Source organism: Empidonax traillii, unplaced genomic scaffold (genome assembly GCF_003031625.1).
Source record: "Empidonax traillii isolate 1590-97213 ecotype Southwest subspecies unplaced genomic scaffold, ASM303162v1 scaffold982:size219053, whole genome shotgun sequence".
In the NCBI taxonomy this organism is placed as follows: domain Eukaryota; kingdom Metazoa; phylum Chordata; class Aves; order Passeriformes; family Tyrannidae; genus Empidonax; species Empidonax traillii.
This window is the reverse complement of record NW_020956175.1, coordinates 78,171-103,898: the sequence shown is the minus strand read 5'-3', so window position 1 is coordinate 103,898 and position 25,728 is coordinate 78,171. Positions and strand designations below refer to the sequence as shown.

Below are 25,728 nucleotides of genomic sequence, written 5' to 3'. Positions count from 1 at the left end.
GGTGACCTCTCTGTGAGGCCCTGCTGGTGGAGATGTGGCACCTGGCAGCCAGCCAGAAGGGTGTGGGCTTGGGGGCCCGTGGCTCAGAGCCAGGGGAGCTGGGCTGGGTCCTGTTCCCTGGCTGCGTTCCCCTGGAATGACCCTTCCTGCCCCATTCCCAGGGAATAAACTCTGTCTCCTTTGGCTCAGTGGTGTTCTTCCTGTGCATTAAATAAAAAGCTATTTATCTGGTCCAGTCCCCATTTTCTCTCTTCATTTTGCCCACTCTTTATTCTAATTACAATTTGCCCTATATTTAGTCCTGTCTTTGACAGTAATTCCAGTGTTATTTCCTCCCATATGTATTGTGCAAGGAGGGTTCCTGGTTCTTCTCAGATCCTTCCCTAATGCAAAGCACAGTTATGATGGAAAGACATCCTAAGGAAGCTCCAGAACAGGCATAACAAATAACAAGATGGAGAAAATCCATATTGCCAAATATCCATTAGATTCATCAATTAAGAACAGAGAACAATAAAACAAAGCAATTAAGTGTGTGCTAATAATAATATAATTATCAGGACAGACACAATGTATATAACCCAGGAATATCTGTCAGTGAAGGAGGATATTTTTCTACCCTATTTATCTTCCAAAGTCTCTTTCCATTAGTCATTTCCTCTACTCAGAGAGGATTGGAAATCAGTGCCCTAAAATTTGGTTTGTGTTCAGAAGAAATTGGACTTTATGGGCTCATTCCTTCTTCATTTTGAGGTGATGTAAAAACAGCTTCTTTGTGAGAGGTCCCAAGAGATCCCAAGGGAACAAATTCTGTATCACCTGTATGTACATTACAGAAAAATAGCATTAAAAATTAGAGAACAGTAGAAAGGGGACTCAAATTTCAGCTTTCAGGAGTTCAAAACAGGAAACAAAAAGCAACTACAGGCATTAGGGTGAACCACTAATTCTTTTAAGTGATGCTTTTTAAATTAATAAAAAGGCAAAGTAACAGAAAAAAAATGTAAAAATAATAGAAAAAAGAAGCTTCCCTTTAGAAAAACAATTCCAGATAAAGGAGCGAAGGTTTTTCAAAGAAAATTACCCATGTTTCCTTCTCCTAACAATTTTGGTTCAAAGAATAAATGTTAGGTAGCTTTATAGGACAAATAATTCGATTTTGCACCTCAAGAGATTGGGTCTATAGAATAGGTTCTTGCAAATCCTGTTATTTATTTACCTTTTTCTGTTCCCTGCATTTTTTTTTCCCTTACCTTGAAATTATTTTTATTGGTTAAGGAGATTTAAAAGCCATGGGTTCTTATCTGTCCTTTTCAAGGAAGAGACAACGAGCAATTCAAGCTTCAGTTAGATGCAAAAACTCTGTCCAGGGCTGGAAGAAATTAAAATAATTTCACTCTCTGGCATGCTCACATTAGGAAGCCCAGAGTGGCTCTCTGAGCTGCAAAACTGTTCTTGGATATGGGTATTTAAAATGAAGTGGGAGAAATTCCTCCTTCTTGCAGGAGTTTTATGTCTGATTTCAACGGGAGGAGGGTTGTTTCCCATCTCATCTTCAGAGATCCGAGTGACTGAAAGTTCATGCACTTAGGAATGACAAGGATTTTTTGAGTGGAGTGCAAATTCTAAGCATGATTCCTTTGAGAAAATCCAGACACTAAGACACTTCACCTTATCAAATTAAAGCTATTTAATAGTCACTGAAAGGAAACAGGCACTTTTAATGTGGTCCAAATACAGTTCAGGAAAGTTCTGTGGTCCAGGTCCTTGCATGGCTTCACTGATCGCAGACAGAACTCGAAATAATCAGCTTGAACTATCTACAGTGAGGATGCTGAGGGTCAGGTGCAACGAACCCTCCCCAAAACCTTCAACTCTGCCAGCTCCTGTCTCTAGGCCAGGCTTTTAGGAGGACATGGTCACTGAGTCCCTGGTTTCCCGCTCATCTTTGTCGTCCCCTGACTCTTCAAAGGCCCTCTGGAATGCCAGCCTGAGGGTGAGCCTGAATCTGCGGTCCCTGTAGCTCCCCACCAGGAAGTAGATGACGGGGTTGAGGGTGCTGTTGACGCAGGACAGCACGAAGCCGATCTCCGGCGAGTAGAGGAATTTGTAGCCCAGGAAGTCGAAGAGGATGAGGACGCTGAGGGGCACAGCGAAGATGAGGAAGAGGAGGACGGTGAGCATGATGACAGTGAAGAGCCGGCCCGTCTGGAGGTGCTGGGAGCTGCACTGCACCCTGAGGAAGAGGGTGAGGCTGAAGAGCAGCATGAGGGGCGCGCAGACGAGGAAGTCGAAGGTGCCGATGGTGATGAGCAGGCTCCGGCAGTGCCCGGGAGAGGGGCGGACGGTGCACAGGACGTACCCCAGGGTGTTCAGCAGCAGGGACAGAGCCCAGAGCAGGCCCGAGATGACGGCAGACAAGTGTTTGGGGCGGTGGGCCCGGCACCAGATCGGAGAGAGCACGGACAGGCACCGCTCGACGCTGATGGCCGTCAGCAGGTACAGGCCGGTCCCGTACATGAAGAGGTCCAGGAAGAGGAATATCCCAAACTGCACCCCCACGTTGAACTGCATCAGGTACTGGACAGTCTCGATGGCGATGCAGAGCAGGTACCCGAAGTCGGCGGCCGCCAGGTTCAGGATGTAGACGCTGAAGTGGTTCCTGCGGATGCGGAAGCCCAGGTACCACAGGACCAGGGCGTTCCCCACCATCCCACAGGCAGAGCTGATGAGGCAGAAGCTCTCCATGAACTTCAGGACAGCGTAGGATGGCTCCTGCTGCCCAACAGCCCCGCTCTGGTTAGTCCCAGGAGCCTGGCCGGTTGTGGCTGGAAGGAAGATTGGTGGGGCTGAGGAACCCATCATGGGTGATTCCAGACACCTGGAAAAAGAGAGGGTAGAGGTGGTAACTCCCAGGTGACTTTCCATCACAGCGACCCGATGGTGTTCCTGGTTTTGTCCCAGGTCTTTGTAGCTAGAACTTGGACCTTAAAGCTCATCCAGTTCCACTCCCTGGAAGGGACACCTTCCACTAGACCAGGTTGCTCCAAGCCCTGTCCAACCTGACCTTAAACAACTTTAGGATGGGCTTTCCAGGCCCCGCTCTGGGCAACCTGTGCCAGGGCCTCACCACCATCACAGCAATAATTTTTTCCCAGTACCCCATCTAAACCCACCTGATGTCAGTTCAGAGCCAAACAGAAATCAGTGTTAACAACTCCGGGATTATTGTCCCACGGGGATAGGATTAGGTGGGACAAAAGGCTTGTCAGAACTGTGTGAAGGTTCCAGGCAATTAACACACATGTTTAATTAGTGTAAAAACTGATTGAGTTCAGTCCTATGTGCATGGTCAGAAAACATGGTAGGAAGAAGGTGTCCCTGCCTGTGGCAAGAGGTTGGAACTGGATGAGCTTTAAGGTCCCTTCCAACCCAAACCACTCTGTGATTCTATGGAAACATTTCATTCTATAAAAAGTTGGTAGATTTTTATATTGATGACTGATTTCTATTTCAATTAAGATATTAATTTGCCATTTAATGTGGTTGATCAGTTCTCTTGGGTCCTGTGTACAGACAATAAACATTTTGGTCTGGCACAGTCAGCCTGTTCCTCAGAAACTGTAAGAACCACATGCAAGAAACCACAAAATATCTCATCCTCACAGGACATTGGACTTATGGCTCTGATAATTCACCCCATTCCCTGACACTGTTTCCTCTCCCACGGTACTGAGATCTGAATGAGAACCTTGATAATAAGAAAAAGTAGAAAAATAGGTTCAACACCTTTGTTTGCTTGTTTGTTTGGTTTTTTATCTGATAAAAACACATACTGTGGTTTTTTGCTCTCTCTTGGTCAGCTGCTAACTTGGACATGGCAGGCAGAGAAGTGTCATGAGAGATGGGTTAAAAAGAAGAGAGGAACAAGCCAAAATAGGGTTGGCTGGGAGCCAAGTCACTGAAGCATCTAACCAGCAAGAACCCTCTGTTCTCTCTTTGTAAAACACGTGCAGACAGACTTCCAAACCCACAAAATGTGACAGATTGAATCACTGTTGTTTCATGCCAGCACTCCAGACACAGTGACCACAGTTCTGCGTGGACAGAGGCAGGAGAAATATGCGATGCAGGGAATTTCAGGGAATTTCATGGCCAGGTTGGACAGGGCTTGAGGTGACTTGTTCCAGTGGAAGGTGTCCCTGCCCAGGGCTGGAATTCAATGATCTTTAAGGTCCCTTCTAACCCAAACCATTCCAGGATTCTATGGTTTCCTATAGGGTTGACTGAAAGCAGCGAACTCCTGGCACTGCACCACACCGTTAGATAGTGGTGGATGATCCCATTCTCAGCTCTTACAGGACCCCAACTCTAACCCTAAGGACTTTAGGGCCCAGCCTTGTGGCTATTCCTCCCTCCCCAGCTGCTTCTGGGGTGGCCACAGATTCTGGGATTTTGGTTCACAGAAGAAATTAGCTGAAGCAGCATCAAACTGTGCAGCAGCTCTGCTGCCAGGACAGAGGAAGACCTGGTGGTTAAAGTGGTTTCCTGGCCTTCAGAAGACCCCAAGCAGTGCTCTCTCTGCCACAAGATATCTGTGCAAATCTGAAGCAAGTTTCCAGTCCATTTGGACAGGTCATGAACATTTGAGTGCCACTGTATTCCCTTGGAAAGACTGAATTCCTGTCTCCAGGACACATTCAAGGTATAAATCTACTTTCTTAATAAAACTAATTAGTGAAAGTTCTCCTCAAACAGCAGCAGCCTGAGTCAAGGTGGTCTTTTTTTGTCTTGGAATTAACCACCCTCCCTATGGTTTACCTGCAACACCTGCCTGCAAAACCACTTAGACTATGGACAGAAAGTTATGCTGCTGTGATGTGGGTCTCTAAATAATGACATTTAAATTACAGAGGTGTATTTAGAGCAATCCAATAGCACTTGTTCATGGAAAAGCATCTCTGGAATGAAGTTCTTCTTACCTTGAAAATGATTATGACCATGATCTGACCTACAGCAAATTTCTAACCAGCAGGAGAATATTTGATCTTCTTCTTTCCTCCACTGTTTCTGGCTTTCCTCCCTTTCCCTCCTCATTTCCCCAAAAACCTGAAAGGAAGCATTAGAGTGCAACGGCAAAGATCCATCCAGGAATTTCTCACCTTTTTGTGGGTTCCTTGGAATTTCAGCAACTGCTTTGCAGCAGTTGCCTGGTGTGGATCTGCTGGGCAATGTTGTCCCCTGAGTTCTGTGGCATGGGGTCCAGACAAGGTCCTTGTGTCAATACTGCAGTGCTGGGCTAATCAGACACTTTAAAAAGCCAGCGTGACACCCACCAGCCAATCACTCTCTGGGGGAAACGTGTCTGTGTGATAACTGAGCCACTTCCCCCTCCCCTCTTCTCAGTCTTGTGGAAACAATTTTTTTTTTTTTTTTTTTACTAATTCTCCTCTTTTCATCCGGTTTTGTCCATACAAACCTATCCCTTGCCTCTTGCTCTGATGTTTCATAGCCATGCCCCTGAGATGCCCTGTTTTCAGAGCCCCTGCTGCTCGGGGTCACAGAGAAATTTTCAGTCCTCTCCCAAAACACGGTTGCTGATGGTTTTGCAACCTCCCTCTGCACAGCTGCTCATCCCTATTGTCCCTGCCCAACCATAACACACCCATCCCCACACCGTCCTCTCCTGACCCACAGCCTCTCCCAACAAAATTCAGCATCCTATTTGGTTCCTTTTGTTTCACCCAGCCTTCCCTGGAGGAGGGTCCACCCAAACTTCACACCTCAGCAGCTATAAATTCCCAGCCTCTGCTTGTTCTGCCCCCAGTGCATAATTCTGGTGTCAGGAGCTTTTTCAGTGCAACTCCACACCCCACCTGCCACTTCAGTCTTTCAGCACACACCTCGGGCACTTCTGATTTCACAAAATCCCTCAAGAAAGCCTCCAGCCTTTCACTTCCAGTTTCACAACTTCCCCCCAAAGAGCACCTCAGCCCCATCCTGCCCACTGTCAAACTCATGGCTCTTCCCCACACAGAATTCACCATGTACTCACAACATCCCACTCATCCTCTCACCATGCACCCCACGAGGACCCCCACCACAGTGTCCAGACCCAAAGGAAGTGGAGTGAGAACAGAGAACACACCTTTCTCCCTCCCTTCCTGGCAGCTTGTGTCCTTACAAAACTATTTCACAACAGGAGGTACCAGCAACTCTCGATTTTAACTTGTGCATGAATCACTCCTGCTGGTCCATCCGGCCAGGGCAACAAAGGGAGAGGAAACAGAGGGAAGTTATTGCCATGTGCATCAGTGGGGTACAGAAATGGGCAGATTCAACCCAAATTTGCTTAGCAGGTCAGATACATATTTGTTCCTCTTCCTTTCCCAAAGATTGTAAAACTGGTTTTACTTCCTTACCCAATATTTTTTCCTACAGTCGTTGCCGGTAGCCCTTAGTAACCTGGCCAGGACTCCAGTGTAAAATGATGTTTAAATTAAAAGACTATTTTCACCCAGAGCAGTATTTAACCTCCTCAGAAACTGGAGGGTTTCTCTTTTCCCTGCATAGATCACTGGCATTCTGTGCCAGGAGATGGTCACATCCCCTTGGCTGTTAATGGGCCATTCTGAACTGCAAGGAATGTCAAGGGAACAAAGGAATGGATGAAACTATTTATTGATGCCCACACATCAGAATTTAAAAATACACAGTAAACTTCAGAGCAGTGAGGAGTTTAAGTGATGCCTAAATTCATTGAATCCTGGGATGGTTTGGGTAGGGAGGCACCTTAAAGATAACTGAATTCCAACCCACTCCATGAGCAGGGGCACCGACCACTAGTCCAGGTTGCTCCTACCTGGCCTTGAACAATTCCAGGGATGGGGCATCCACAGCTTCTCTGGGCACCCTGTGCCAGGGCCTCACTAGCCTCACAGCCAAGGATTCCTTCCCAACATCCCATCTGACCCTGTTCTCTGGCAGTTTAAACCCATTCCCCCTAATTGATCAGGTGATCACAGGAAAGCCTGGAGTCACAAAGATTCAACTCAGCTGACTTCCACAGATGTGCAGGAGCTGACTTCCTCCCCTCCCTCAGTTTCCCAATTTGTAAAATAAGGGTTTTTTTTCCCCTTACTCTGTAATTCACTGACTTTTGCTGAAACATGCAAGTTCTTGCAAGAGACTTTACTCACTGGGCTGTCAGTGATGACATTTCATGTAAAACAGGGACTTGGAGGGTCATCAAGAGGTGACCTTGTGTCTCTTTTCTACTTACTACAAGAGATCTCTGATTTTTTATTTATTTTTATTTATTTTAATGAAGATTCCTACTTGATGGTGTTTGTTGTTGGTTTTTGTTTTTTTTTTTTTTTTTTTTTTTAATAAAAACGAATTTAGAAGTCCTGTTTTATTTCTCACAAAACTGTAAAGCCAAAGCAGTGGATCCAGTGGGCCTCTAGTCTTGAGAAAACCACAAATCCGGGTTTCATGATGGATTCTGGGAATGGTTAACTGGACTAGGTCACATCACATGCTTGTCCAGTTTAATATTCAGCTCATCCCTTGACTGTTTCAAGGAATCATGGAATCATTCCGGCTGGAAAAGCCCTCTAAGATCACTGAGCCCAACAGTTCTCCCAGCACTGCCAAGGCCACCATTAAACTGTGTCCCCAAGTGCCACGTCCACACAAGTTTTAAGTCCCTCGAGCACCCTGTCAGTGAAGACATTTTTTCCTAATATCTGATCTAAACTTCCCCTCACAGGACAGGATTAATTTCTCCTCCTTCCCAACTTCCTTCCACTGAGCCTTCACACCTCCCTCCTGCAGCCCTCAGAGCCCTCGAGAGGAGAGATTTCCTTGGAGAGGGTGCAGGAGTTCTACATAAACAGGGAATTAAGCCCTTGAGGTGGGAGATTTCCCTGGAGATGGTTAAGAAGAGCTACTTAAACAATTTTCTTCTCAGCCTTCTCTCTGCTTGCTGGGCTTGTGTGTGCATCCTTCGGTGCCCACCCATCTCCAAGCAGCCTCCAAACCAGCTCTCGTGGGCAGGAAACATCAAGGTACACCTGGTGACACAGGAAAGCAAGAAATAAAATTAGGTGGGATTATTTCACCTCGTAAGCAAGCATTGGAATCTTTCCAGAAGGTGTTACACGTTTTTTAAAGACTGGGCTCTAACTCATGCATGCCAGGAAAAGCAGATGTTGAGGAGATAAAATCTTACAGCCCTTACACAAAAAAATTAGATCTTCAAACACAGAGGAGGTAAGTTTTCCCAGTTCTCTGGATCCTTTCCCTTTCCTTCCCCTTTCCTTTCATTTTTCTAGTTTCCTTTCCTCTTTTCTCTCCTCATTTAACAAATGTGGAAATAGAAAAAAGACATTTTCACTGAATCATCTCTGGTTCTCTTTGCCCAGAATCACGTACAGAGTCAGTCCTGCAGTCCTAAATTAAGTTGTTTAATTCTGCTTCCCATTAACCCCCTGAGATTTTAGGGGAAAACACTTGCAGTAAGGAGGTGGTGCAATTTCTCATCCTTTTTTGAAATTGAAACAGTCCATACTGTATTTATTTCATATTGCAATTGACTGCATTATATCACGTACCTCTAATCCGTCCCTTAAAAGATACTTTTAGAGGCAAGATAAACAAATTTTGCCCCCTTTCTTGAATGTCCTTTTACCTCCTGCCAGTACTACTGGAAGGACAGGAAAAGTCCCAAACTTTCTCAACTTCCTCTCCAGGCTTCACTCTGTGGGTTTGAGAGCAATTTGGGGTTTTCTCCATTTCAGCGTTTCCTGTGGGTGCTTGAGCAGCTTTTTGCCTGCACAAGAGTTTCTGATTTTGCCATAATTTTTAAATCATAAAGCAAAAGCCTGGATCAGATGGACTCAATCCCAGAGGGATTTAGTGGGTAGCACCCCTGCCCATGGCAGGGAGGTTGGAACTAGATGGTCCTGAAGGTCCCTTTCAACCCATTCCAGGATTCTATGGTTCTGTGGCTGAAGTCTCATACAAGGAAAATTAAACATGTAGAGGGGGAAGGAAAGAAAAATCAACAACAAAAATCAACCAAAAACCAACCAACCAACCAACCAAACAAAACGAAACAAAAAATCCCACAAAAAACCAAACCAAACCAAAAACCAAACCAAACCAAACCAAAACACCATAAAATCAAAACAAAACACAAAAACCCACGCAGAAAACACTCTTGATAAACTTAATTTAAATTCTACATATTTCTTAGTGTGACCACACTTCTGATAAATAATTCACTTTTAATAATTAAAAAACCTGACGAATCATTTTTGCCTTTATTCTCCCCACATTTCCAGGCTCTGCATCGAATACCCCCCAGCGGCTTAACATGGAGAACACCAGCAGCGTGAGGGAATTCATCCTTCTGGGCCTCTCGGAGAACCAAGGGGCGCAGAAAATATATTTTGTGCTGTTTCTGGCTTTCTACCTGATCACCGTGGCAGGAAATCTGCTCATCGTGGTCACCGTCATCAGCAGCCGGCGCCTCAACTCCCCCATGTACTTCTTCCTCTGCTGCCTGTCCTTCGTAGACATCTGCTACTCCTCCACCACGGCTCCCAAGATGATCGCCGGCCTGCTGGTGGGGACTCAAAGCATCTCCTTCGCGGGCTGCATGGCGCAGCTGTTCGGGTTTCACCTCTTCGGCTGCGCCGAGGTGTTCCTCCTCACGGCCATGGCCTACGACCGCTACGTGGCCATCTGCAGGCCCCTCCATTACGCCTCCCTGATGAGCGGGCGCGCCTGCGGCCGCATGGTGCTGGGCTCCTGGCTCGGGGCCTTCTGCCACTCCACCCTGCAGCTCCTGCTGACCGTCCGCCTCCCCTTCTGCGGCCCCGACAGAATCGACCACTACTTCTGCGACGTGCACCCCCTGCTCTGCCTGGCCTGCGCCGACACCCGCCTGGCGGGCGCCGCCGTGGTGGTCAACGGGGGCCTGATAACTCTGACCGCTTTCCTCATCCTGGTCTCGTCCTACGTGGTCATCCTGGTGTCCCTGAAAGGCCGGACGGCCGCGGGGTGGCACAAGGCCCTGTCCACCTGCGGGTCCCACATCACCGTGGTGATCCTGTTCTTCGGGCCCTGCACCTTCGTCTACATCCGCCCGTCCAGCAACCTGGCCGAGGACAAGGACGTGGCCGTGTTCTACGCCATCATCACGCCCATGCTGAACCCCCTCATCTACACCCTCCGGAACGAGGAGGTGAAGAGCGCCATGAGAAAGCTGTGGAGCAGAAAAGTGGGGAGTGAAAAGGGAAAGGTGTAGGACCACCTGTCATGTTTCCAAAGGATGGGAGAAAATCGAACCTCTTTCGCTGTGATTTCTTTTGTGACAATTTCCTCGTGGCCTGTCCTTTAAAGGACAGCTTGCTGGTAGCTCCTGCTGTAATTAGGAAGGCACTAAAGGTTTATTTTTTGAGGGGAAAGGCTCTGTGAACTCTGCGATGAGCTGGCATTCCCTGTCTATTCTTTGTCAACAAGCACAGGTCCAGACCAGGGCCTCCTGAGCTCAAACTCAGCACCAGTGTTTAAATATGTACTGTCAAAAGTACTGGAAATGTTGTTCAGCATCCCATTAAAAAAAAAAATAAAATACAAAACCCTGATATTATGTGGTAGTTGAGTCCTTTGCTGATGTAAGTAATGGGAAAGGAAACTTTTCCCCTGCCCCTGTCACCTCAACAAATCCTTTCTGAAGTGTTTCAGACCAGGCTGGATGGGGCTTGGAGTGACCTGGGTTAGTGGAAGGTCTCCCTGCCCTCGACAGGGGGTGAAATGAGATGGTCTTTAATGTCCCTTCCAACCCAAACAGTTATTCTACAATTCCACAGTTCTGTTTACTTCTCCCGTCACTGCTGCCATCCTTCCAACCGTACCCTCTACCCTTCAGCTCTGGCTCACATTTTTTTTATTTTCATCATTAGACTAACACAGAATCACACCTCTAACAAAAGACACTTTACTGACTGTTAAAAAATTAAGGAGTCACCAAAGTAAGGCTTGGGAGGCACAAATTCACATGTGAATAATAATAAAAAAGAATTGTTTAGGAACTATTCCAGTAGCCAAGACAACTCCTTGCCTGAAGTAGGGTTGAAGGTTACAAGGTGTTCCCAGCTCAAGGTAGGGTTTATAACTTTCTAACACACACACAGAAAATATTAAAAATAGACACATTTTTAAATGCTTTGGAGTTGAATATTAATGCTTGGAGGTCTCATTTTTGAGTGCTGCTGAGCAAGTATTCACCCACAGCTTATGGAAGGTGTTGCTGAAAGCAGCATTAGGCTCCTCTATGTTTTGTTAAGAATTCTTACAAGAACTTCATACTTGAGGTAAAAAGTGGCTTCTGTGCTTTGCACTGTGGCAGTAAAAATAACTGACAGGCAGAGAGAGCTCAACATAAACCTCTCCAAATTTTTGAAGTAATTTCTTGTGTTACTTCTTGTTTCAAATTTATGTTCATCAGGCATCTAAGGGGTAACACTGGTAGCACAGGTGTGATTATTTATTTATTTATTTATTTATTTATTTTTGATGCAGTGGTAAGAGCAAGTTAATAAGAAATAAGGATGCAGACAAAAAATATTCGCTTAGGACAGACAGCAGAATTTGTATAAATTTATATACATATCCTATGTAAGAGACATCTTTACTCCAACACTTCTCTCCAGACATTACCCTAATAACTATCCAAAGAACAATTTTAGCTCCTTGTCCACTGATGATTTCTGACAAAACTTCATTTGCCTCTGGGATCTCATTACTCCTGATAGTCCTGTGCTTCTGCTGGGTGATTTATTTGAACTATTTCTGCTACAGAAATAATTGTTCTTGCAGATGCTCTCGCAAGTTGGGTTTGTTTTTGGGTTTTTTTTTTTTCAGAGTGGGGAATGCAGACAGAGAGTTGGGCTGTTCTTTTCAGCCACTGCAGGGCTCAGAGTTGGCAGAGGTTTCTGCTTGCTTTCACAACTTCTAAGCAGCAAATTGCAGCTGAGACATTCTGATGAAACCCCCTGAAGTGGTCTGGGGAGGTCGTCAGAGGAGTGACAGCAAGAGAGCTCTCGGTGTAAGTGTTCTGAGGTTGTCCCTTCCTTTTGTCCAGGCCTGGCTGAAATCCCACCTTTGAAAAGCAGCATTTCTGGTGAGTGACTTTCGTGGGGTCTATTTTATGATTAAGAAAAAAACCCCACCCTCCATTACAGATTTAGAATCACAGGATGGTTTGGGATGGAAGGTACCTCAAAGCTCATACTGTTCTGACCGCCCCCCCTGCCATAGGCAGGGACACCTGTGACTAGATTGGGTTGCTCCAAGCCCCATCCAACGTGGTCTTGAGCACCTCCAGGGATATCCCACAGCAGTGATCCCTGTGTAGTGTGTGGGAATGCTGCAAAGGTGAATTTCTGTGTGTCTGTCAGTAAGGGAGGGTCACCAACAGCTCATTCACTACCCCAGTGTCACTACAGGTGTATTTAGGAGGTGTTCAGAACTAAGTCCAGGACCTGGGTCTTTTTTTTACCACCCTCCTCAACTAAATAATCTGAGCTTGTTTTTACTTATGTTCATAATACATTCTGGCTCAGATATCACTGTTATTCCTTTAGGAAAGTATTGACTTCAAATTGAAATTGTCCCAAAAATACAACAACAACAACAACAACAACAACAAAGCTGAATATTTAACATGCCAGAGGTCAGTTTGTGCGTGTCCTGATACTGCCCCAGGTCTGATGTCACTGCTGTCTGTTGTCTCTTTTCTGTGCTCCAGGTGCTGCCTGAGTGGTGTCTATGGAGAACACAAACAATGTGACCGAGTTCATCCTGCATGGACTGACACAAGACAGGACAGTAGCAAAAGTCTGCTTCTTATTATTTTTACTCTTCTACACCACTACAGTTTTTGGAAACCTGCTCATCATCCTGACAATAAGGACAAGTGACCTGCTGAACTCTCCCATGTACTTCTTCCTGAGCTACTTGTCTTTCGTAGACATCAGTTACTCCACTGCCTCAGCTCCCAAACTCATCCACGACCTCCTCGTGGAGGACAGGACCATCTCCTTTGTGGGCTGCACGGCCCAGCTTTTCTGCATCCACTTCTTTGGGTGCACTGAGGTCTTCCTCCTGGTGGCGATGGCCTACGACCGCTGCGTCGCCATCTGCAAGCCGCTCCACTACCCGAGCATCGTGAGCCCCCGCGTCTGCCGCTGCCTGGTGGCAGCCTCGGGGCTGGGGGGCTTCGTGCACTCCCTGGTGCAGACCCTGCTGGTCTTCCAGCTGCCCTTTTGTGGGCCCAGCAATGGGTTGGACCACTATTTCTGTGATGTCCACCCCTTGCTGGCGCTGGCCTGCGCTGACACCCACACCGTCAGTGTCAGCAATGCCGTCAGCACTGGCCTGATTTCCCTGGGCTGTTTTGGTGGCCTTGCAGCATCCTACACTGCTATCCTGGCTTCCTTGAGGACACGCTCTCCCAAGGGGCGGCTCAAAGCTCTCTACACCTGCTCTTCCCACATCACGGTCGTGATGCTGTTCTTCGGGCCGTGCATTTTCATCTACCTGCGCCCTTCCAGCACCTTCCCGGCGGACAAGGTGGTCTCTCTGTTCTACACCATCCTCACGCCCATGCTCAACCCCTTCATCTACACCCTGAGGAACCAAGAAATGAAGAACAGCATGAAAACCTTGTGGAGCAGGACAGTGAGGAGGAGTGAGGAATGAAAGGACATGGGGAATGTTTGTAAAATTATATGGGCTTAAGACATCACAGGGAGGCAAAAATCCCCTAGTGTTTGGTGGAAGTTTGGCTGATTTGCTGATGCCAATTACAGGAGGGGAATCTTTCCTTCTTCCTCTGCTAGTACAATTTCCAGTGAAATAATTACTATTCTTATTCAATATCAGTATCATGATTAAAATGTTCATCAGGGTAAGAGCTAAAAGCTTTCCTACAACAGCGAGTCTGAATGCTCCCATTTTTATGTATTTGCTATGTTCTGGTGAATGTGCTGTCTCCTTCAGTTTTGTTCTCCCTCTCGCCCCTGGTTCCTCAAATACTCACCTAGGCTGTCCAGTGCCAACAACTGTAAGACATGCACATTAATGCCCACGTCCAAAAACCACTCCTGTGCAATAAACATGAAATTATGGCTGGTATTGCTTGGATCAATTTTATTTCAAGAAACCCTGAGACACTGATTTTATGTTACAGGTGACCCTTATGAAGGTAGCAGTCTGAGCAGGGTTAAAGAGCACAGACAGGGTTTCTATGTCTGTTGGAGCCCCTCTGCTCTGAAGACAGGCTGGGAGAGCTGGAGGTCTTCAACCTGGAGCAGAGGAGGCTCTAGGGACACCTCAGAGCCCCTTCCAGTGCCTAAAGAGGCTCCAAGAGAGCTGGAGACTTTGGACACGGGCCTGGAGTGACAGGAAAAGGAGGACAAGCCATTTCTAGTACAGAAACACAGAAATGCCCCCAGAATCTCACGACTCTGGGCAATGCCCTTCTACTGCAAACTGCCTGGCTGTGGTCAAGGCATGAATTTTCTGAAGACTTCTATTGGCCCTAAAATTTTGGAAAGGGAAGCAGAGGAATGGGATGTCCTTATAATTGATAACTCACTCATTTGCCTGAAGGTAATTGGTGACACACGGAGATGAAATACAGCAGCAAGTCCTTGTCACTTTATGATGGCAGTAAAATCAGAAGTAAAACATCATTATGCAGACAAAAAAGTTTTAAAATTTCTCCATATGTCCATCAGAATAGGAAGAGAAAGAGGCAACCATGACTGGCAGAAGAGTAAAGGTTTATTTTCATTGTGTAAAACTAAAACCAGGGGTGCAGTCAATAAGATTTTCTTTCTGGATTGGAGGGGCAGCTCCTGAAGATGTAGCAGAAATGGACTTTAAAATCAATAATCACATTCATTCTTTTTAGAGATTACATGCTTTCAGAGACTAGATTCTAGTCTCTTAAAATTCATGCCGTGGGTTTGATTCCTTGGCTGGCTGTTGGACACCCCCACAGCCCCTCTCTCACTCACCCTCAGCTGGATATGGGGATAAATTGAAATAAAAAAAACTTGTGTGCTAAAACAAAGATGGGGGATCTCCTATCAGTTCACACCATGACTAGAAGAACAAGTCCAATCTGATTTGAACCTGAGCCATAGTTCTCAGTGATATATCACCACTGATATTATGGTCTGCCCAGACCTTCCTTTGACTTGGGCAGAGAACATTCATGTTTGTTCATGTTTACATCTCATCCTGGTGAGGCACTGATCCAGTCTGTCCCTGGGAAACTCCCTGTCCTGGCCCTGAAGCTCTCTGACCTCAAGCAACATTTCCTGGTGCCTCAGGCTGCCTCCATGCAGAGATTAATGTATAACCCTAAATTTACAGTTTCATTGCTAGAAACTTATGGGCTTGTTTCATACAAAGGGCTTCTCTGAGTGCTTAGAAGTGTGTGGTGTTTTCTCCTCTCCTCATCAACCTCCAGGACTCCACGCACAGCAGGTGAATTGGGACCCAACCAAGGGACCCAACCAGCAAAACTATTTAATAAGGCCCTCAGGTACCTGCTTGGAGTTTGCTAATGACACATTTCTCTGAGGCCCAACTCTCTTTTGCCTGTGTTTAGTCCCCAGTATGTTCCAGGAGTATTTATAGGTTGTGCTGGGATGGGGTGACTTCAGGGAGAAGGGAGATGCAGGAAATGCAGAGGTCAGTTCCAAAAGCCTTGGAGATGTTCCCTCCTTGGATCTCTCAGTGTAAATGACAGACAGAAAACAGGACATTGATGCCATCACAGTAAAACCTGCCTGCCAAGAAAAAAAAAAAACAGGCTTGAAAAACTCCTGAAGCAAGTTTCTATGCAACAAGAAAAATAAGAGCAAGGATATGGGAATTACAAGCAGGAGGAAGAAGAGTGGAACAATTCCCTGACTTGTCAGAGCACTTGAAACATGGAGTGAATGATTTAAAATGTTCTCAGGCAACAAATGTGGAGCTCAGAAAGTTGATGTTGTATCAACTGGGTACAGTAGTAACCATTTTTTCTCTCCTTCCCTTATGTTCTTCGGGTCAGCCATGGGGTATTAAAGCACATGTGTGTGGTGGTGTTTGTTTTTGTGAAAGGCAGAGAGAAATCCTTGGTAGCTTGTTGAAAAATAAGCAGAAAAATGTAAATATTAAATATTGGCCACTGGGATCCTGTAAGGCAGCTTTATTTAATGCTGATGGCACCATAGGCATCTGCCCTGGGGTAGGTATCTGCTCTCTTTTTACACTCAAGGACAGAGGTGCAATCTTTTGTGGGATAAATCATCTCACTGTGGTGTAATGACCTAAAAAAAGGCAAAGTGAGCCATGTCTTTAAGGTGTTTATTCCTCTTTATTGACTGCACAAGGAGGCAGAGCTGCTACAAACTGTGATGCCTGCCCTGAGGTCTCTGTCCACTACCCAGGGGTGGCTGCAGACTGCTGACTTTCTGCACCTTTGGAAAACTACTGAGCCTCTGGGAAAGACAGAAGGAAAAGTGGGATCATTTCTAAACTGATGGTGTGATTTGCAGACATATATTCTGAATTATGTCCCTGAGATCTACCAGGAAGGGATAGAAAATAGAGCAAGACCTGAGGAAAGTGCAGGAGGCAAGAGCTATGTAAGAAAAACTGACTCCAGTTTCTTACTAGTAACCTCCTGCTTGCTGAGTTATTAACTCTTGGGCAGAAACGAGCAGCAAAGGAATTTCCTGGTGGGATTGTAAATGGAAATGTGCATTCCTCTGCTGGTCCCATTTTAACCTCCACAAGGCAGGGAGTGTATTTGTCGACTGGAGGACTTTAAAAAATCTTTTTAAAAATCAAGAGTAAAGAAACTGGGCAGGGTTTTGCAGTTTCTGCTTTGTCAGAGACCCCAGTTTTGGGGGGCAGAGCGTGCTCTGATAACAGCAGGCCTAAGGGAGCACTCAAGCTTCCAAACAGCTGCTGGCTCAGGGGAGAGGAATCTGGTTTCTGTGAATGTATTTCCAGTTTCAGAGGGGATAACTGACAGTCCTGTCCTCAATTCAGAGGAAAGCCAGCAGGAAAAGAACACAGAACAGCTCGTGGTTGAGCCATATATTGTAGATAAGATGCTTGAGCGTGGCAGGATTTCCTTCCATCATAGCACTTCAAATTCTCAGCAGATAAAAGGACACTGTAGCATTTTTCTAGCTCTCTATTCTGTGAGTGTAGGATGTGGTGGAATCACCATCCCTTAAGGGTTTTAAGTGACATGTGGATGTGGCACTTGGGGACGTGGTTTAGGGGTGGGCTTGGCAGTGCTGAGGGAACGGGTACACTCAGTGACCTCAGAGATCTTTTCAACCTCAGTGATTCCACTATTCTGTGATTCCTCCCTGACAGAATGGGAGCACACATTTGTCACACCAACTACATTGCAGGAAAACAGTGGTCAGAGTGAGTTCAGGGGTGAGAGCCAGCGTGGATGGGTCAGAGGAAGGGACAATGCTCTTTGCAAACTCACTGTGATTTGTGACATGACATTGGGCTTTCTGTAGCAGGAAAAACAGGAGTAAATGCATCCTGCTGTCACCATCCATGACCCTTGGAGCTGTAGCACATTCCCTACTCTTCCTGGCCAGCCCATGAGTGCCCCCCTCACCTGTGCCATGGCAGCCTGAGCTGCAGGGATGGCTCGGGGCAACTTCTCCCGGGTGACTGAATTCATCCTCCTGGGGCTCTCTGACACCAGGGAGTTGCAAGTCCTCTTCTTCACCATCTTCCTCCTGGCCTACACCATGGTTCTGCTGGGGAACCTTCTCATCATTGTGACAGTCAGGACGGACCCCAAGCTCTCCTCACCCATGTACTTTCTCCTCTGTAACCTGTCCTTCATCGACATCTGCGTGACCTCTGTCACCGCTCCCAGGACGCTGGTGGACCTGCTTTCCCGGAGGAAGGACATTGCGTTTGAAGGCTGCATAGCCCAGCTGTTCTTCCTGCACTTTGCTGGCTCCTCGGAGATGTTCCTCCTCACCGTGATGGCCTACGACCGCTACACGGCCATCTGCAAGCCCCTGCACTACACGCTCATCATGAGCCGCTGGGCCTGCTGGCTGCTGGTCTGCTCCTGCTGGGCAGGGGGGTTCCTCCACTCCATCACCCAGACTCTGCTCACAATCCAACTCCCCTTCTGCGGCCCCAACGCGATCGACAGCTACTTCTGCGACGTGCAGCCCGTCATCCGCCTGGCCTGCGCCGACACCCACGTCACCGAGTGGCTCATGGCCTCCAACAGTGGCCTCGTATCCCTGGGCTGCTTCCTGGTGCTGGTCAGCTCCTACACGCTCATCCTGGTCTCCCTCCGGGGCCGCCTCACCCAGGGGCGCTGGAAGGCGCTCTCCACCTGCGGCTCGCACGTGCTGGTCGTCACCCTCTTCTTTGTGCCCTGCATCTTCATCTACCTGAGGCCCCTCTGCACCTTCCCCTTCGACAAGTACGTCTGTGTCATCTACACCATCTTCTCCCCGGTGATGAACCCCCTCATCTATACCCTGAGGAACAGAGAGGTGAAGGAATCCATGGGGAGGCTGTGGAAGTGCTGCAGGGTCTGCTGAGACCAGCTGGGGTTGGCCCCACACCTGGACCTGCACCTGGAGTTACATCCCTACAGACCGAGGGCTTGGTGACTGATGCCTGCACACTTCAAATGATGTGTGTGTGTATATACATATGTATATATAAATATTAATATTAAAAACCCATGTTGAAAAAAAAATGAGGCTTTCTAAAATATTAAAAATCCACGTTGGAAAAACCAGAACATTCTAAACTGTTTCATTTGTGTGGGATCATAATTTTCAAATAAATAAATAAATCCAGGGCAAGGATTTTCTCCCTCTCTGCCATGCTTTTACTGTGCTGTGACAGCAGATGGCAGAGGAACATGCACTTAGCGTCCCCAAATTCACCCACCAACACTGATGTTCTCAGGTGAAAGCAGAGACAGTGCAGACCTTTTTTGTAGGATTTTCTTCAGGCATACAAGGATGTGAATTCTTTTAACCTTCCAGAACGCAGTCATAATTGTCTCACTGAAATGAATTATTAAAAACATACAAGGGAGAATATATAGAGGAAGGAGAGGGATTTTGGACAAGAACATGGAGTGCCAGGACAAGGGGGAATGGCTTTACACTGACAGAGGGTGGGTTTAGATTGGATATCAGGAGGAAATTCTTCCCTGTGAGGGTGGTGAGGCCCTGGCACAGGTTGCCCAGGGAAGCTGTGGCTGCCCCATCCCTGGAAGTGTTCAAAACCAGGTTGGACGGGGCTTGGAGCAACCTGGGCTGGTGGAAGGTGTCCCTGCCCAGGGCAGGGGGTGGAAGTGAACGATTTTTGTAGTTCCTTCCAACTCAAACCATCAAGGGATTCTATGATCCCATGAAGGAGTGACCCAACCCAGCGTTCTGCCCCGGAAGATGACAACAGTTTTTGGGGAAGAAGATTAAGGAAAAGGCAGTAGAATTTTGTTCTGTGATGTGTTTTTAATAATCAACATTTCCACCTCACACTAATTAAGTTTCTGTGCCTCTTTATCCTTTCTGAGGGCAGCAAGGACATTACCAAATCCATCAGGGATGTAAGTGCAGTGGTTGCCATCAGGAGAACACCAACCAGAATGATTTAGGACCGGATTCATCCCACCTAAATTAGAATCATAGAATTATTTATGCTGGGAAAGCCCTCTAAGACCAGCAGGTCCATCCGTTCCCCCAGCACTGCCCAGGCCACCACTAACCCACCTCTCCAAGTGCCACATCCACAGGGCTTTTAAATCCCTGCTGGAATGGGATTTAATCCAGCTGTGCCAGGGCTGGATAACCCTTTCCACGAAGAAATTTTTCCCAGTATCCAATTCAAATTGCTGCAAAGGAAGTGGGAGGCTTAAATTTCTGTCTTAAATTAGCCCTCGCTCCCACACGAGCAGAAAGAGGAGGAAGATCAGAAGCATCAGTGAGTCACTGATCCTCCTGGTTAAAAGAGATTTCCAAATATCTCCCATCTTTATGCAAATAAGATTTCATCTTAATGGTGAATTCCTATTTAGAATCACAATTGGATCATCACAGAATGGTTTGGGCTAGAAGGGAGCTCTTTTTCTTTAGCATTGGAGAAAAATGCTGAAATATTAAAATTTTCTTTAGTGTTAGAGAGAAATGCTGAAACATTAAAATGTCCTCCAGGTCAATTAGGGTAAACTTCCATTGAGAAAAAAATTTAAATGTATCACTGTGATAATTTCTAAAAATTCCAACAAAGTTTTTATTACACATTTCAAACTGTATATTATAGAAATCCCATGCAATCATACAATTTCCCAACCCTGCTTTAATAAAAAAGCCAAAGGAAAATTCCATATTTTTGGGACATGTTGTCTCAATGCAAGGATGACACTTGGAGTAGCCTGGTCCAGTGGAAGGTGTCCCTCCCCATGGCAGGGGGCTGGAATGAACGAGCTTTAAGGTCCCTTCCAACCCAAACCATTCTATGAAGACAAACAATTTGATGTAATTGATTTTTCTCTCCGGGAAACATCTTGGGATGACTTTAATAAGGCCTCAGTTGGTGCTATTAAAAAGTTGGGGCCTGACAAATTGCGAAGGTGGAACTTTGGCAGTTTGAGTTTGGAAATTGGCTCCACGGCGCATCATTAAAACCCCACGCTCTTTCCCTCCTGGAAATTAGCAACTCTCTGAGCTCACTGTCATCTAGAGGGCAGGGGAAAATGGCCTCAAAGGGGGAAAAAAAAAATAATTCCCTTGAGGACTGGTAGAATGTCTACAATGTTTTTGTTAAATGCCAAGTAAACTGAAGAAATCCCAGTCTGATCAATTTTATTTAAAGACTGTAGGACTGCAGTACAAATGGATATCAGAGAAAAGGGACTGTCTGGGATCACCATAAGCACTCCAAAGTGGAAAACTCAAGGCTTGACAAAGCTGGGTAGTCCCAGAAATGGTCAAAATGGCATTCCTCTGGTTGTGTTACCCTGGGGATGGTCCTGGTGTGGCAGCAGGGGTGGGCAGTAGGGCTAATCCAGAGTATCATCAACTGGGGCACAGCTGGATTCTGCAAAAAGAGATTTTTTTTTTTTCCTCTCTGTTTTGGGGGTATTTGGGGTGTTGTTTTATAATAACTGGTTTTAGAATAGAATATGATGTAAGAAGTGTGACTTTAAACTGTTCATCCTCAGCCAGGGATTCTTTCTCAAGTCCACAGCTCGAAAATTGCACTGTACCAAGTGGCTTTGAATGACTGAGCTATCTGAGTGAAGACACTTTATAAAGAGTTTTCCCTGTGCTGCCCATACCTGCAGCTCATATGGGATGGCAACATTAAAGGGATTTTTACACCACCCAAGTATCTCCAGGCTGCTTTGAGGTATTGCAAGATGAGAAATGCTAGTGAGATTTTTATTTATTTATTTACCCTGAGGCAGAAAGTTTATCCCAAAGACTATCTTGTGTTTCTACTTCTATTGACCCAACTAAAAATACCCCTGAAAACACACTCTGGAGCATTAGACAGAGAGCTGAGAGCCAGCAGCCCAAAAAATAGTCCTGGGTGACTGGCACCTTGATTTTGTGGGTGGTATTGCCCTCTGATGGCTGTTCAATGAAAAGTTGGGTCACAGTCAGTGGGAGTGACACGAAGCCAGTTTAGGACAATGGAAAGGCACAGCCCCCACTCTCCTCACACCTATGGATGGGATTGATCCCTTTGCTGCATTCCTTTCTGGCATCTGGGTATAACACAAAATTATTATCTTCATTCTGTATTGCAAAATTTGATGGGAAGTGTGATGTTTTATGGTCCTTGAGCCATCTGCAGCACACAGAGAAAGATCTGGACCATGTGGATTTATTCCAGACCCTTGGATAACTCCAATTTATAGAATCCCAGAATGGTTTGGGTTGGAAGGGATCTTAAAGATCATTGAGTTCCACCTCCCTGCCACGGGCAGGGACATCTTCCACCAGCCCAGGTTGCTCCAAGCCCTGTCCAACCTGGCCTGGAACACTTCCAGGGATGGGGCAGCCACAGCTCCTCTGGGCAACCTGTGCCAGGAACTCACCCCCCTCACAGGGAAGAACTTCTTCCTAATATGTAATTTAAATCTCTCATCTCTCAGTTTAAAAGTGTTCCCCCTTGTCCCATGCGAGATGCAGAAGCCTTAAATTTGAAAGAGTCACACCCTGCAAACAAGCTTGAAAAATGATTGACAGGCAGTGCCATTGATGTGAACAGGGCAGAAATGACAGGATGGTGTTGCTGGAATAGGAACAGGCCTGTTCCTAGTCCTGGGCATCACATGGGAAGTGATTCTCCCATAAATCAGTGCAGGGATGCTTTCTGGAACCAAAGGGCAATTTGTGTTAGCTCTCCAAAGCGGCGCTGATAATTTTAGTTCCTTCCATTTCCAGCCCCTTTTGGCAACATTCTGAAAAAAAAACCCCATATATGCAATTAAGATAACACCCAAAAAAGCTTCAGAGACACCTGTCCCCAGACACACCTTCTTGTTTATAAATCTCATTACAGAGGAGAGGTGCTCACCCTTGCAGCCCAGCCAGCCCATCTGCCACTGCTCACGGGTGTCTGTGTGAATATTGCCACGCTGCTGAACCTGGACTCGACTCTTCCTTCAGAGGGAAAGGATTTCTCTCACTTATGTAGATATTCCAATCAGATTGTGAAGGAAGAAAAAGGGTAGTTGTGTTTCCTGGGGATACTGAGGATTATCTCTTACCTGTAATTAGTTCTGTGTAGCAGTGAGTATTTCTGTGTGGTTTCTGTGGTATTTCACCTGAATGAGTTCCCCATTTTGAGAACTTGCCTCTTATTTCTGCTGACTAAAATATTCCTTATGTGGTTTAAGCTCTGACTTTGGTCCCTCTCAAGCTTCTGTGAGAACATGAGACCACAGAGGAGCCTGGCTGGGATGGGATATCAGAATCACCTGTTAAATGTCTCTGTACCTATTAAATCTCTTACACCTGAGAACATGGGACAATATTCACACCATTCCCTAATCAAGCTCTAATCTCCAAAAAGGAGGCACTTATTCTGAACTTTGCTTTGTCTCTCTATAGGACTGATATGTAAATCCTTACCATAAACACTGAGTTTCACTCCATGAAGCAATGCAGGATAAATGGGAAGATGCTTTAATGCCAAATTTAGTCTTCTTTGAATGGGAAAAAGAGCAAAAGGGGAAGTCTAGATAGATCCTAAAAGTGCTAATACTGTTATGGAAGCCTAGAGGACAACATGTATAGAAAGGAGGGAAGTTCTTAATTGGATACCAGATTATATATCTTTTTAAATCCCACTGGATAAAACTGAAAAAAACAAATCATAGAACCACAGAATGGTTTGGAGGAAAGGGACCTTAAAGATCCTCTAGTTCCAACCTCCTGCCATGAGAAGGGACATTTTTCTTTTGATTATTAGGAATTTAATTCTTCTGTTTAATTACTCCATTAAAAATAAGTTTTAGGTTCAGCTAGTAAACTAGACACCTCTGGTGACATTATTATCACTAAATCAGAGTGATGAGGTGTCCCCTGAGGCTCCTCTTTTCGGGGCCAAACAACCCCAGCTCTCTCATCCTCTCCTCACACCACTTGTGCTCCAGTCCCTTCCCCAGCCTCTTGCTTTTCTCTGGACCTGAATAATTTATGCTGAAAGGCTTTCTAGGGATCTGTGCCCCACTCCCCTCACTCAGAGAACCTTCAAAGACCACTCACCTTGCCTGGGACTGTGTCCAACCAAGCTGGACACCACAGACAAGGTAACACCAACTTTCAGCTCTTCAGGATGAGATGACAACTTGCAAGAACTAAACATTTTGGATTAATGCCTTTGAAGCTTAATGCCTACATTTTTCCTTTTACACTAAGTATAGGTGGGAAAAATTTAGATTTGGAGTGTGGCAGTGGAAGCCTGGAAATGTTTTTGAACTGCAGTCTTTAGAAGGGGGGTGCAACTTTGACTCAGTTCCAACCTTTTCTCTCTTCCAGGGAAACCTCTGCCTCGTTTCCATAATGAAAGACAAGATGCAGAGGGGCAACCTCTCAACAGTGTCTGAATTCGTCCTCATAGGCCTTTCTGACGCTCCACAGGTCCGTTTTCTGCTCTTTGTGCTGTTTCTGACCATTTACTTGGCCACTGTGGCAGGCAACATCACAATCCTCATAGCTGTCAGCACAGACACCCGCCTGCAGACCCCCATGTACTTCTTCCTCGGCAACTTATCCCTGCTGGACATCCTGTGCCCTACCATCACCGTGCCCAACATGCTGGGGGTCTTGTTGTCTGAGAACAAGGTGATTTCCTTCCAGGGCTGCCTGTTCCAGCTGTTTTCCCTCATTGATGTGGTAGGCACAGAGCTCTTTCTCTTGGCTGTGATGGCCTATGACCGCTACGTGGCCATATGCCACCCCCTGAAGTACCTGAATATCATGAGCACGAAGCTGTGTGCTCACCTGGCCATTGGCACCTGGGTGGCAGGGGTTTTTAACTCCCTCTTGCACACCTCTTTGATTTTTACACTGGTTTTTTGTGACTCTAACCGAGTGGACCAGTATTACTGTGACATTCCTCCCGTGCTGGGCCTCTCCTGCTCTCCCACCTGGAGCAGGGAGCTGGTGATTCTGGCAGTCGCCGGGGTGCTGGGGGGCGGCGCCTTTGTGGCCACTCTGATCTCTTATCTCTTCATCCTCCTGGCCATCCTGTCCATGAACTCCTCCGAGAGCAGGCACAAAGCCTTCTCCACCTGTGGTTCTCACCTGACTGTGGTTTGCCTTTTCTACGGGACCACCATCTGCACGTACGTGCGCCCGTCCTCCACCTACTCCCCTCGGCGGGATCGGATCGTTTCCATGCTCTATGGAATCCTCACCCCCCTGCTGAACCCCATCATCTACGGCCTGAGGAACAAAGAGGTGAGGTGTGCCCTAAGGAGAGTGATCAGGCAGGTGAGAAGTGCTTTAACAGGACAGGAACACCTCGCCCAGTCTGCGGCTGAATAGGAACTGCGGTTTGTGACTGACCTTCTAAAAATTAGATGCTGCAAGCAAAACTCAAATTTTTGGGGGGCTCAAAACTCCTTTTCTGGGCTCCCTTTGCAGTTAGGAGGGAGAACTGTGCACCTCCAGAGGGCCAACTGGATGGCACAGCTTTAGGTTATTGTCACAGGAGAAGAAGACTTCAGCTGGGAATGTTTTTCTCCACTGAGCACAGAGGAAGTTTAGGTGAGAGCACACAGGTGTTGGATGCATGTTTAAGAGCCTGAATGCTGGGAACTGGCACTGTAGGCACACTTGGATATACATCCCTCTGATCTAAAGCAGTTTATAGGGTTGGTGCCTCTTCCTCACCATATGGCTCCTGCATGTCCCTTCTGGGAGACTGGAAGGGAGGAAGGCTCCTTTGCCACCACTTAAGGTCATCATTTAAGGTTGAAAACGGATGAGCAGAAACATGAGAGTGCTGTGCAGTCTCCTCTGCTCACTGTGGATATAAATGTGTGTCTATCAGAGTCAATAAAGTTGGAAAAGCCCTCCAGGATCATCGAGTCCAACCTCTGAGTGGCAGCCACAA

At 46.4% G+C, this 25,728-nt stretch overlaps 6 protein-coding genes across 6 annotated transcripts in view; 5 read left to right on the top strand and 1 right to left on the bottom strand.

Annotated features, from left to right (window-relative positions):
• LOC114067852 (mas-related G-protein coupled receptor member D-like) overlaps positions 1–752 on the top strand; it is a 2,117-nt gene extending 1,365 nt beyond the window's left edge. The window contains exon 2 of the mRNA XM_027903553.1: positions 712–752. Coding sequence (XP_027759354.1) covers positions 712–752 — 41 coding nt within the window. The remainder of the gene's footprint in view (positions 1–711) is intronic.
• A 995-nt stretch (positions 753–1,747) lies between these two features.
• On the bottom strand, positions 1,748–5,542 carry LOC114067863 (proto-oncogene Mas-like). The gene is made up of 2 exons (XM_027903569.1): positions 5,161–5,542; positions 1,748–2,881 (listed from the first exon to the last, which is right to left on the bottom strand). The coding sequence occupies exon 2, from the start codon at positions 2,863–2,865 to the stop codon at positions 1,906–1,908; it is 960 nt and encodes a 319-aa protein (XP_027759370.1). The 5' UTR covers positions 2,866–2,881; positions 5,161–5,542; the 3' UTR covers positions 1,748–1,905.
• Positions 5,543–9,376: 3,834 nt separating this feature from the next.
• LOC114067867 (olfactory receptor 4S2-like) lies at positions 9,377–10,934 on the top strand. The gene has a single exon (XM_027903574.1). It carries the CDS (start codon positions 9,380–9,382, stop codon positions 10,313–10,315), a length of 936 nt encoding a protein of 311 aa, XP_027759375.1. The 5' UTR covers positions 9,377–9,379; the 3' UTR covers positions 10,316–10,934.
• A 1,876-nt stretch (positions 10,935–12,810) lies between these two features.
• LOC114067859 (olfactory receptor 4S2-like) lies at positions 12,811–13,924 on the top strand. The gene has a single exon (XM_027903566.1). The coding sequence runs from the start codon at positions 12,841–12,843 to the stop codon at positions 13,771–13,773; it is 933 nt and encodes a 310-aa protein (XP_027759367.1). The 5' UTR covers positions 12,811–12,840; the 3' UTR covers positions 13,774–13,924.
• A 3,633-nt stretch (positions 13,925–17,557) lies between these two features.
• Positions 17,558–18,677, top strand: LOC114067851 (olfactory receptor 4D5-like). The gene has a single exon (XM_027903552.1). The coding sequence runs from the start codon at positions 17,751–17,753 to the stop codon at positions 18,675–18,677; it is 927 nt and encodes a 308-aa protein (XP_027759353.1). The 5' UTR covers positions 17,558–17,750.
• Positions 18,678–24,143: 5,466 nt separating this feature from the next.
• LOC114067850 (olfactory receptor 5V1-like) lies at positions 24,144–25,157 on the top strand. Its single transcript, XM_027903551.1, has one exon. It carries the CDS (start codon positions 24,171–24,173, stop codon positions 25,155–25,157), a length of 987 nt encoding a protein of 328 aa, XP_027759352.1. The 5' UTR covers positions 24,144–24,170.
• Positions 25,158–25,728: the final 571 nt, after the last annotated feature.